The sequence below is a fragment of the Lissotriton helveticus genome, chromosome 10 (assembly GCF_964261635.1).
Source record: "Lissotriton helveticus chromosome 10, aLisHel1.1, whole genome shotgun sequence".
Taxonomy (NCBI): domain Eukaryota; kingdom Metazoa; phylum Chordata; class Amphibia; order Caudata; family Salamandridae; genus Lissotriton; species Lissotriton helveticus.
This window is the reverse complement of record NC_136071.1, coordinates 239,932,891-239,946,187: the sequence shown is the minus strand read 5'-3', so window position 1 is coordinate 239,946,187 and position 13,297 is coordinate 239,932,891. Positions and strand designations below refer to the sequence as shown.

At 50.0% G+C, this 13,297-nt stretch overlaps 1 protein-coding gene across 8 annotated transcripts in view; it reads left to right on the top strand.

Moving 5' to 3' along the window:
- The window catches only part of NT5M (5',3'-nucleotidase, mitochondrial), a 401,499-nt gene that overhangs the window by 329,337 nt on the left and 58,865 nt on the right, over nucleotides 1-13,297 (top strand). For all 8 annotated transcript variants that reach the window (XM_078665220.1, XM_078665214.1, XM_078665219.1 and 5 more), the window contains one exon: nucleotides 5,779-5,839. In XM_078665220.1, the coding sequence (XP_078521346.1) occupies nucleotides 5,779-5,839 (61 nt within the window). The remainder of the gene's footprint in view (nucleotides 1-5,778; nucleotides 5,840-13,297) is intronic.

Here is a 13,297-nt window from a genome sequence, read left to right as displayed (position 1 = left end):
CCTGTCAACACCAATCCAAATAATGTTTCCATTCCTCTACTGTTTGGAATGGCAGTTGGCCCCAATTTCTTTGCAATATTCCGTTTCGCAACCACAGCTGCTAATACCAACCACTGTCTTACATGTCTCAGCCAGTCCTATTCTCCTGAGGTCAATAATAGGAACGATTTTGGCTCCATCCTGACCTCTATGCCTACAACTGCTCCCATTACCTCAGCTACTTTCCTCCAATATGTCTGTAGGATTGGGCATTCCCATAATAAATGGTAAAAGGTCCCTTCTGACCCACACCCTCTATGACAGTGTGTGCTTTCACTACGTCCCATTTGATGCAGCACTGATCTGCGGTAATACACTCTATGTAGAACTTTTAGTTGTATCAATTGGAACCTTGCGCGTATTGCCACCTCTCTCTGGCCTTGTAAAACCTCTGTCCATTCCTCTTCCTCCATGTGCCCCACATCATGTTCCCGGGTGTTCCTCAGTCTGCCTAGTGTGTCTGGGGCATTGTTGATTATCTTTCTGTACAGCAAGGAAATGTTTTTTTCTTGTAGCTATTCCGTCAGCTTCCTGTCTTCTAAAGGACAGGCTTCCTCCAGAGCCTGCCCCTCACAGTTCTACCTCCGCTGGGCATGCCCTAACTGAGTATATCTTAGCCATTCCCCATTCCCCATTTCATATTCTGTTTGTAGGGTCGTGAATGTGATTTATACCTGTCGTCTAAACACGTCCCCCAGAGTCTCCAAGCCCAGCAGCTCTCACTTTGTGAAGCCCCCAGATCATATACTCCCTTAAGGCGGTCGCCCTCCCACAGGGATGTCATTCCTGTAAGTTTGCCTTTCCTTCCCAGATATTTTGTTTCTGCGTGCCATACTTTTATCAGTGTCTGAGTGTGTGTTAGTAGATTCATCCTTGCTCACTTAGTGTATAGTAACGCCCGTGGCCGATCTGTCCACCCTGTATGCTGGTTCGCCCCTTTCTCTGAACATCCATCCATTTATTGTGACCAGTTGGGCTGCCCAATAATAGCCACGGATGTTGGGCACCGCTAGTCCCCCTTCATAAATCCCTCTCTGGAGTTTGTTCATGGCTATCCACGACGCAGAACCTCCCCACAATAAATCTTTCAGTTTGGGGGCACCTCATGTGGTGTTTTCTGCATCGCGTACAGCAGTTGGGGGAGAGACATCATTTTGAACAGCGCTGCACTGCCCGCATGGTTAGAGGCAAGGTTTGCCAATGTTTGGCGTCTGTTATGAGTCTGTCTAGTTGCAGGCCCAGATTATTCCGATAGAACTCCTGGGCATCTTTTGTTATATAGATCCTTAGTTATTTAAAGCCTTGCTCTACAATTGGCACTACACACCTGCTGGCAGATGCATCAAAGTTATGTTTTGCGAGTCCTTAATAGCGAATTTTAAGGAATCTCTATTAAAGACTCGCAAAACGGGATGCATGTAGGAATCGCAATGTTATTAGCGATTCCTAAACATTCCTTATTAGCGATTCGGTAATAGCTAATCGCTAATCGCCTAAAGGCCCATAGGAATGAATGGGAAAGCCATTCCTTATTAGCGATTAGCTATTACTGAATCGCTAATGTTCCGCTATTTCAAGGGTTCCAGGTTGTCCAAAGGACACCCTGTTGCACCCCTGAAATGGACCTGTGCACAAATGTTACACACACACATGCCCTAAGGGCATGTGTGTGCGCAACATGTAACTTTGAAAAATGCACAAAAGTGAATTTTTCAAAGTTTTAGCAAATTACCACGAAGTTCAACTTCATGGTAATTTTCTCCCCCTATTAGCGAATTCGCTATTTTTTTGGGTTTCATGCATTGCATTTAAGGAATCTCATTTTGGGATTCCTTAAATGCAAGAGCAATTTAAGGAATCGCTATTCAGAGATTCCTTAAATTGCGATTTCTGCATTTGGGATGATGCATCCCAAATTCAAAAATACCGGGAGCAAACGGCCAGATTCTGAGAATCTGTCCGTTTGCTCCCAGTATTTTCTTTGATGCATCTTCCTGCTGGTTGTTAACACAGGAATCCCCCTGCCAAGGGGAAGAGAAGCGATTTGTCCCTGTTGATTCGGTACCCTTAGCATTCTCCGTAAATGCGAAATATTTGTAGTATTTTGTCTACCTTTTCTCTCGGTTTCTTAACATTTAGGAGGATATCATCTGCATATATCGATATCTGTTCTTCCCACTTCTCCCCGATTGTTATCCCCAGATTAATGGGTCTTCACCTATCCATGCCGCCAATGGCCCCAGGGCCGAAGCAAATAAAATTGGGTACAGTGGGCAACCTTGTCTTGTCCTTCTTTGTAAAGCGAACTCTCGAGACACTGTGGCATTGAGTCGCATTCTGGCCAATGGTTGTTGGTAGTGAAGTTTAACCCACCCTATGAATTTGGGCCCCATACCAAACAGATCTAAGACTTCAAAGAGATAGTTTCATTCCACACTATCAAAGGCCATCCTAGCGTCTAGGGAAAGGAAGGTAGACTGGTCCTCGGGGTTTTCCTCGGTTAAATGTAGGACCCTGAACAGTCTCCGGAGGTTCAGTCTAGTTCCTCTGTGTGGCATGAACCTTGATTGATCCGGGTGTATAAGCGAGGTAATCACTCGGGCCAGACCCAGGGACAGGAGTTTTGCCAGGACTGTTACCTCATAAGTAAGCAGTGAGATTGGTCTATATGACCCACACTCCGTTGATGGTTTACCTGCTTTTGGTATGACCACTACTGCCGCGGTCTGTTGATCCAACAGCAGTTTTTTGTCTTATTTTGTCTCTCCAGCATACCCAGCATGTGCTCTGCTGTTTCATTTAGCACAGATTTATAAATTTCCACTGGGAAACCGTTAGGCCCCTCTGTTTTGCCCAACTGCATGGCACGGGACGCTGCCTTTATTTTGTCAATTGTCAGCTTGCCCTCAAGCATCTCTCTATCCTCCACTCTTAGCCGTGGCAAAGCAAAGTCACTACAGTCCTTCTCCGCATTTGCTGACAAGGATGTGTAGATTTCCTCATAATACGCAGCAAATTTCTCCGCCCCTTGTGTCCCTGTTTCATATCTGCCTCCCTCTTCATCTACCAGTCCTGGGATCCATCCCCCATGGATCCTTCTTCTGTTTAACATGGCTAGTAGTTTATTCGCCTTGTCCCCCACGTCATATAGCTTATGCTGCATGGCTAATGCCTGGGCCCTTGCACTATCTTCTAGTAGGTCTCGTAATTCCTTTTGGCGTAGTCTTAGGCGCTGTCGTTCTTTGGCTGTTTGAGAGTCCCCCCCTGTTGCCGGGGATTCCAGGGCTGTTATTTCGCTTCAAAAGGTGTGGCATTTAAGTTGTTTTTCCTTCCTGATGGCCCCTGTTTTCGCTTGAGCTCTGAGGACTGTTTTAAAGGCCTCCCAGAGGGTCACTTTGGAGTCGACCGATCCCACATTATCCTTGGAAGAATTGCTTTGCTCATTTCCTCCTATCCTTCCTAAATTCCTCCTCTCTAAAAAACATGGGTCTATTTGCGGGGATAATGTGTAGTCTTTTTAAGGGCCCCTCAGCCTTGTTTCTCCGGGGAATGGTTTGACACACCTCGTGCTATTTGTATTGCCTCTGAATTCCCCCAGCCTCGGGTGCGGTGAAATAAGGTAGTCGAGTCAGGCTTTCGGTCACTGCTGACAGGTGGGTATATTGCTTCAGTTTTGGGTGTTGGTGCCTCCATACGCCCCACAGGCCCATGGCCTCGGGAAAAACCCAAGCTGACCTGCATTTCGTCCTGTGTTTCTCTCTGGAATTCCACTTCTTGCCACATCCATCTCTGCAGATAAGATGTCGTTCATGTCACCTCCCAAGACCAGCCGGCCCTCTGGGAGTTGCAATACCAGGAGACCCAAGGCCTCTAGTGTAGTGGTCTGGAGTCATGGGGGGAGTAAACCGAGCACAGAATAAATCTTCTCTCAGGTCCGATTAACCACCACGTATCGCCCCAACATGTCTCTCCATACTTTGCCTTGGATAAAAGAAAATGCCCTTCTACAAAGAACTCCCACCTCTCTGGATTCCGATGTATATATATCCTGAGTGTGCTAACAAAGTGTAACCATATCTATCTAGTGCTTTGCAGTAGTTAACTTTAAAGTGTGTTTCCTGTAGGAGAACCACATTGGTGCATGTCTCTTAATGTATTGCAGGTCCGTTGACCTTTTAAGTTTACTATTGAGTCTGTTTACATTCCAGGACCACACTTTCAATGAGGTCATCTTTAATTTATGTTCCACCTGCGTGAGTAAGTTCTGAGTCAAGTGTCCCTTCCTTTTATATTGGTCATACGTTCCCACATTGACTATTCCACTGTCAACCTGTTGTTTGCTCCTATTGTACGTTCTTTTAGTGTTGTAGCTAACTAATAAATTACCCCATCCCTCACCCCCACCCCGCTACCCTGCTTTTAAGGTTGTGACATCCCCAACTCGCCAACCTTCAGAGCCCCTGTGGCCCCAAAACCTGCATAACAACTCTATATATTCACTTGGGGGGTGTTCGTCCCATCAAGACAGTCAATAAACAAACACAATTTCGCTCCCTCCCATCCGAGCCCATTGCCGGATGGCAGTCTCTATGGACCCCATGGGGGGTATCTCTTGGCCTGCAGTCCCAACCAGGCTATCCCCAATGTCTCAATGTTTGTGCCCGCAGCCGTGGTCCTGTACAAAGATATTTGAAACAACAATATTGTATACCTAAAAAGATACTCATACCTTCTCTAGTCTATCCCAAACTAAATATTTTTGAGTTGGCACCATTTATGACATGATATTCTGGCATCACAATATTGTTTCCTCAATATTTTGGCAGAGTCCCTGATAGGATTTTAGTGGGGGTTGTGGTGCCAAAAATGGAAAAGCTGTATTAAAGAGGATTTGGTTGAGGTGGAGTGCCCCATGCATAAAGAAGTTCTGCGCTCTAAACAAGAAGAAACCTTCAGAAGGCATACATGCCCATATCATCTGGAGTGGGCGTCAGTGCCCACATTCGCCAAGAATGACTTCCTTTAAAGCCAAGCTTGCAGAGAGGCTCATTTTACCTTTCAGGGAGACACGAGGTTATTGCAAGGTCACTGTGGAGTACGACGGTGCCACCTGGTGGCACGCAGGAGCTACTGCTTTAAAGAATTCCAGATCCAGTCGAGAATCTGGGATTGTTCTGAACGTGAAGAATCTGCTGTTAGATAATCTATCCACCAGAAAGAGCATTAGTGAAGGTAAGTAACTTGATTATCAATACACGAGAACGGGATTTTGTTGATGGTTACAGTGTGGCATTGGCTTCACAATATGACTTGGTGAGGTGACACATCACCTTTGGACTACTCCAGAGCTCCACAAGTCCCTGGTAAGATGAGGGGGTGAAGGCTAGGAAGGGCATACAAATGTGGAGTACAGAAAAAGAGGATGGGCGAGGTTTCTGTACTCCACATTTTTATACCCACTCGTTTTTCCAGGGACTTGTAAAGCTCTGGAGTGGTCAAGAGGTGACGTCTCTAAAGCTAATATGGAAAACAACAGTAATACATATACCTCCTCACAGCTTGTTTGAATTTTGAGTGGGAGGCTTACCAAACATGAGATCTGGGAGAGAGCCATATTGAACCTGGGCTCCTCAAGGCCACCAGGACATATCACAACTGGGTCATAGCACAGGATGTGAATGAATTTAAAAGTCAATGATATTACACATTTCTAATGTTATTTCATTATCTCTTCCTTAGCACTGATGTGTTCATTTGTACGAGTCCAATTAAGAAGTACCAGTATTGTCCTTACGAGAAGGTAAGTTTGAATCCTTTATTTAACACATAATGCAAATTACCTGGTAGGAAGGCATTGTGTATGGGTCAGGTGAGCTTAGAGATGAAGGGAGGAAATTATTGTATGACTGAGAGTCATTTTTTTGTCTAAGATTTTATTAAATATTCTTGAGATGGCCAAAAATTTACATCACAACAATTTACCAAGATAACAGAGAGATTACATGTTAACGCTTTATGCAACTGTGAAGCTGAAAATTCGAAGACAGTGAAAATCGTTGAAAATAAATCTATCTTGCAGTGTTTTTGAAGCAGAAATATGACAGTTGACCAGTGAACCATACCAACATGTTTTTGTCCACCTGAATGAGGATGTGGATTAGCTGAGAGCTTGAAGAAAAGGTCACACCATCAGAAGAGTTTCAAGTAAAACGGCATAAATGCTGGCCTTTGGTGTGGGATGTAGTGTTAAAGACAATGCGAAGACAAGAGACTGATGGAAGTTAATAGGTGTATGAAATATCTATAAGTGTTTTGGGACTCCAGCAGCAAAAAAGATCATAAAATATAAAAGATGGTTGAGTAATTGTAGAATAACGAAAATTATCACCCGGGGGATAGATTACAAAACATTATTCATAACTTATTCATGTGGGCCAGTTCTAGGATTATTGAAAGTTGTATTAAAAAAGAATGACTGTGCTTTTTTCCTGCTGCTGATTCACATATTCTAGTCATGGGAAGAGAATAAATCCTAAACTGAAAGATAATTTAACAGCATAAAATCATTCTATTAATGCTGCTTTTTTATCATCAGCAGTATATCAATATATTGTTTTAATATCGATTAAGTAGAACGTCTTTTAAAAATTTACTAAGAGTATATGTTTGCTTTTAAGTTTACAGGACATGTTACCGTGAGTGCCATTTGATCTCATAATTAAATTCCAGATCTGTACAAAAGTGTGCACACACACAGATGCACACACGCACGCACACCCACACACACACACACACACACACTGCATCTTTTCATTTGAAAATATTGATTATTTTTTTTCAGAGTTAAGTATTTTTTTTGTATCAAGTCCCCATGCAAATCCTTAGGATATCCATGGAGCATAGTCTACTTGCATATGTATTGCCTGTGCTTCCGTTTTGTATAACATTTCTCAGATCTGAATGTAAATTTTTTTTCACATTTGAGTGCACTGCTAATCTTCAAGTTCCAGTTATTGTGCTTTAGCAGAAGCCCTGGTTTTCCACAATCCTACAACCACATGAATTGCTCACATTAGAATGAAGTAGATTGGTTTTGCATCTCATTGCGCTGTAGGAATCTTCCCTTTACAGAAGCATAACCCCAATTAATATAGGCTCTGTTGGCATCTGGAATCTGGCGATCGCCTCAATAACAAGTGCCAGCTTCTCTTAGAGCTATAATTCAGGCACTGTCATCAAAGGCAAACATACTCCAGTTGTAAGAGCAGTAGAATGTTTTGAATTTGGTGTCAGTTTCCAAAATTGTTGCTGGTTTAGAAGAGAACCGTAGATCTCTTACATACTTACTAGTAGGTGTGCAATCTGTTTTGTACAAAGATAGGGGTTGTCTCTTGTTTTGCTCCATATTTGGTCCCAGATAATATTGTCCAGGTCCTTAGTCACCTCTCTGTGCGAATATGAACAATTTAATTTCACTCTTTTCAAAATTGTGCATGATGGATTTATAGCTGCCTTTTTCATCAATAATGGTCAGGTCTCCTTTCATCTAGTCTAGACTAGATTTGAGGTTGTCCCGATTTGAAATGCATCAGGCAAGGTCAAACCCAAGGTCAAACCTACCTTAACATCAAGCTGGTGCCATACTTTTAGCAAAGCCTTGTTAAATCACTTATGAGCCTCTCAATCTGAGAGACCTATATTTGATAGGTCAATTGTGTCCCTTAGCTGTTTCATGCTCTAGTCTTTCACATTTGCTTCCTGACTTTTTGAATTCCTCAAGGCACCAGACTGGATCTGGAAATTTTCCTGCAACAGTTTCCACATACCGGCAGGTGGTGCTAACAGACTCCACGGCGGCTCCATCCTCTCTCCGGAAGTGATGACACTGAGCTGTAAATACGCCCCATCCCTGTGCCGATACCTCAGTTCTTTTGTTTATCCACTGTCCAATTCATATATGGAGCTCCTCTCCTAAACATTTTGTCAAGGTTCACCTACTCCCGAAAACCATGTATGACATAAGGAAAATGTCCTCGTCGAGGACTACAGTCTTTGAACGGTGCCACTCCTGCTGAAAACAGATGTCAGTCACTGAGCCACACAAAGTCTGCCTTGGCTGCTTAGGTTCTAAGCATGACTCGAAGTCCTATGACAAGTGCTCCATGATAAACTTGTCGGTCACCAGGGAGAATGAAGCTGTACGTCACCGAAAACAAAAATTGAGGTTGGTCAAGCTTGAAGTGCCAGGCCTGCTCCAGATCCAAGTTTCAGTTGTGATCCTCTGGTAAGCCCAATATGAAATTAAAGGTCAAGGCAAGAATATCTGAACATAACACCAAATTCGGATCAGAAGCTGAGTTTGGCTCGCACTCGACCAATATCACAATATTAAATCACCATACCATAACCCAGAGTGTAACGGCCATTCATTGAGGCCCTAACAGAGGCTTGATGGCTTTTTGGTTTAAACCTTGCCCAATACTGCCCCTGCGTCAATCTATTGCTTGGCGTCGCAGCCTACCCAATGGGAGCCGGCCGTTCTGGCACAACATATGCAATACCCCAAATGACTAATTATACAGGTGTCTGCCAGTAAGGTAAACACAAATGCTTTCATGAGTTTGACACACTGGGAAAGAGTATTCTCCACTGCGAGTCTGGCTCCGAGATGGATTAATGTTATTTGATTTAGGGCTGGTACGCTCTTGCACTCTGGAATATGGCGAACGGGATCTTGCACCTCCTACCTAGATGATTTCAGAAATTAATTTACTCAGACAGTACACAACTACATTGACCGTGCAATGGGACCCAGTGAAGTGGTCTGGCACAATGACTGTAGGTTTTTATGGTGACACATAGACGTCCTTGATGGATATGTCTTTTGATGGCTCCAGGATATTTGGAGAGAAGGCTGACGCAGACTTAGAGCGCTTGAAAGATAGTTAAGGTATGGCTTGCTTCTTGGGTGTGTTGTCTTAGGTCCACCAATTTAACCAGTAGCACTGAAAATTCTGGGCCCACTTGAAGGGCCTTACGGCTCACCAGAGACAGCACTTGTAACCTGTCCAACAGGCCGTTCAGCCTTTTCGGGGGCTGCAGTGGATAAAGTGGTGACAGAGATGGGGTCCATCGGCAAGGGCAGCAGTCCTTTTCTGCATCACCTGCTGCAAGTGCTGCCAAATCACTCAGTTCCCCTTCATCAGTCGTATGCTGATGGTAGAGGGCGAGTTTGTTTTTATCTTCCCCCTTTGCTTGCTGTTAGCCTGTTACCAGTGGATTTTAGAGGTAGTTCAGTATGGTTACGCCCTCCCATCAATCCACCCCTCTCTTTTTAGGGCTCGCCTGCTGTGCGCATGCGCATAGCTGGCGAAGCTCTATAGGGGCTTAAACAGCGTTTACCCAAGCACGATTCCACTGGCGATTTCTTGAAGTGCATGTGCTTTTTAGGTCATTGCGCAAGCGCAAGCCCTAAAAAGCGCGTGCACAATGCCACCAGCCGCCTGCCTGCCTGCCTCGCATTACCACATCAAAGGCAGCTTCTCAGCGTGCGCTCATCCCCTAATTATTCACGGCCGGCCGGCCGTACTTTCAGTTTCAAGGCCGCCGGCCGTGTCTCCTTTTATGCTAACTCCCTCTGTACCTCTCCTTGCATCCTCCTCTTTACTTCGATTCCTGCCGTTTTCTCTCTTCTCCGGCTGTTTGCTTTGCTTCTTTGTTAGGACGTGTGCCCCCCTCACCCTCACACTCACTCACCCTCACACTCACTCACCCTCAACCCCTCACCCTCACCCTCAACCCCTCACCCTCAACCCCTCACCCTCACTCACCCTCAACCCCTCACCCTCAACCCCTCACCCTCAACCCCTCACCCTCAACCCCTCACCCTCACCCTCAACCCCTCACCCTCAACCCCTCACCCTCAACCCCTCACCCTCAACCCCTCACCCTCAACCCCTCACCCTCAACCCCGCACCCTCAACCCCTCACCCCTCACCCCCTCACCCTCACCCTCAACCCCTCACCCTCAACCCCTCACCCTCACCCCCTCACCCCCTCACCCTCAACCCCTCACCCTCAACCCCTCACCCCCTCACCCTCAACCCCGCACCCTCAACCCCTCACCCCCTCACCCTCACCCTCACCCCTCACCCTCAACCCCTCACCCTCAACCCCTCACCCCCTCACCCTCAACCCCGCACCCTCAACCCCTCACCCCGCACCCTCAACCCCTCACCCTCAACCCCTCACCCTCAACCCCTCACCCTCAACCCCTCACCCTCACCCCCTCACCCTCAACCCACACCCACCTCACCCTCCACCCCTCCCACCCTCACCCCCACCCCCCTCACCCTCACCACCTCACCCCTCACCCCCCTCACCACCCTCACCCCACCCTCACCCCCTCACTCACCCTCACCCACCCTCACCACCTCACCCTCACCCTCACTCACCCCTCACCCTCACTCACCCTCACCCTCACCACTCACCCTCACCCACCCCCCCTCACTCACCCTCACCCCACCCCACCCTCACCCCACTCCACCCTCACCCCCACCCTCCACCACCTCACCCTCACTCACCCTCCACCCTCACTCACCCTCACCCCTCACCCCACTCACCCCACCCCTCACCCTCACCACCTCACCCCTCAACCCTCACCCCCCCACCCTCACCCACCCTCCCCACCCTCAACCCCTCACCCTCAACCCCTCACCCTCAACCCCTCACCCTCACCCCACTCACCCTCACCCCCTCACCCCTCACCCTCAACCCCCTCACCCCCTCACCCCACCCCATCACCCTCACCCCCTCACCCTCACCCCTCACCTCACCCCTCACCCCCACCCCTCACCCTCAACCCCTCACCCTCAACCCCTCACCCCCTCAACCCCTCACCCTCAACCCCTCACCCTCACCCACCCTCACCCTCACTCACCCTCATTCACCCTCACCCACCCTCAACCCCTCACTCACCCTCACCCTCACTCACCCTCACTCACCCTCACCCTCACTCACCCTCACCCTCACTCACCCTCACCCTCACTCACCCTCACTCACCCTCACCCTCACTCACCCTCACCCTCACTCACCCTCAACCCCTCACCCTCACTCACCCTCAACCCCTCACCCTCACCCTCAACCCCTCACCCTCAACCCCTCAACCCCTCACCCTCAACCCCTCAACCCCTCACCCTCAACCCCTCACCCCCAACCCCTCACCCCCTCACCCTCAACCCCTCACTCACCCCCTCACCCTCAACCCCTCACCCCTCACCCTCACACTCACTCACCCTCACACTCACCCCCTCACCCTCAACCCCTCACCCTCAACCCCTCACCCTCAACCCCTCACCCCCGCACCCTCAACCCCGCACCCTCAACCCCGCACCCTCAACCCCGCACCCTCAACCCCTCAACCCCTCAACCCCTCACCCTCACCCTCACCCTCAACCCCTCACCCTCAACCCCTCACCCTCAACCCCTCACCCCCTCACCCTCAACCCCGCACCCTCAACCCCGCACCCTCAACCCCGCACCCTCAACCCCTCACCCTCAACCCCTCACCCTCAACCCCTCACCCTCACCCACCCTCACCTTCACTCACCCTCATTCACCCTCACCCTCACTCACCCTCACCCACCCTCAACCCCTCACTCACCCTCACCCTCACTCACCCTCACCCTCACTCACCCTCACCCTCACTCACCCTCACTCACCCTCACCCTCACTCACCCTCACCCTCACTCACACTCACCCTCACTCACCCTCACCCTCACCCTCACTCACCCTCACCCTCACTCACCCTCAACCCCTCACCCTCAACCCCTCACCCTCACCCCCTCACCCTCAACCCCTCACCCCCTCACCCCCTCACCCTCACCCCCTCACCTCAACCCCTCACCCCCTCACCCTCAACCCCGCACCCTCAACCCCTCACCCCCTCACCCCCTCACCCTCAACCCCCTCACCCCCTCACCCTCACCCTCACCCCCTCACCCTCAACCCCTCACCCTCAACCCCTCACCCTCAACCCCTCACCCTCAACCCCTCACCCCCGCACCCTCAACCCCGCACCCTCAACCCCGCACCCTCAACCCCGCACCCTCAACCCCGCACCCTCAACCCCTCAACCCCTCACCCTCACCCTCAACCCCCTCACCCTCAACCCCTCACCCTCAACCCCTCACCCCCTCAACCCCTCACCCCCTCACCCTCAACCCCGCACCCTCAACCCCGCACCCTCAACCCCGCACCCTCAACCCCGCACCCTCAACCCCTCACCCTCAACCCCTCACCCTCAACCCCTCACCCTCACCCACCCTCACCCTCACTCACCCTCATTCACCCTCACCCTCACTCACCCTCACCCACCCTCAACCCCTCACTCACCCTCACCCTCACTCACCCTCACCCTCACTCACCCTCACCCTCACTCACCCTCACTCACCCTCACCCTCACTCACCCTCACCCTCACTCACCCTCACCCTCACTCACCCTCACCCTCACCCTCACTCACCCTCAACCCCTCACCCTCACTCACCCTCACTCACCCTCAACCCCTCACCCTCACTCACCCTCACCCTCACTCACCCTCAACCCCTCACCCTCACTCACCCTCAACCCCTCACCCTCACCCTCAACCCCTCACCCCCTCACCCTCAACCCCTCACTCACCCTCACCCCCAACTCCTCACCCTCAACCCCTCACCCTCAACCCCTCACCCTCAACCCCTCAACCCCTCACCCTCAACCCCTCACCCTCACCCACCCTCACCCTCACTCACCCTCATTCACCCTCACCCTCACCCACCCTCAACCCCTCACTCACCCTCAACCTCACTCACCCTCACTCACCCTCACCCTCACTCACCCTCACCCTCACTCACCCTCACTCACCCTCACCCTCACTCACCCTCACTCACCCTCACCCTCACTCACCCTCACCCTCACTCACCCTCACCCTCACTCACCCTCAACCCCTCACCCTCACTCACCCTCACTCACCCTCAACCCCTCACCCTCACCCTCAACCCCTCACCCTCAACCCCTCAACCCCTCACCCTCAACCCCTCAACCCCTCACCCTCAACCCCTCACCCCCTCACCCTCAACCCCTCACCCCCTCACCCTCAACCCCTCACTCACCCCCTCACCCTCAACCCCTCCCCCTCACCCCCTCACTTACCCTCACTCACCCTCACCCTCAACCCCTCACCCCTCACCCTCACACTCACTCACCCTCACACTCACCCTC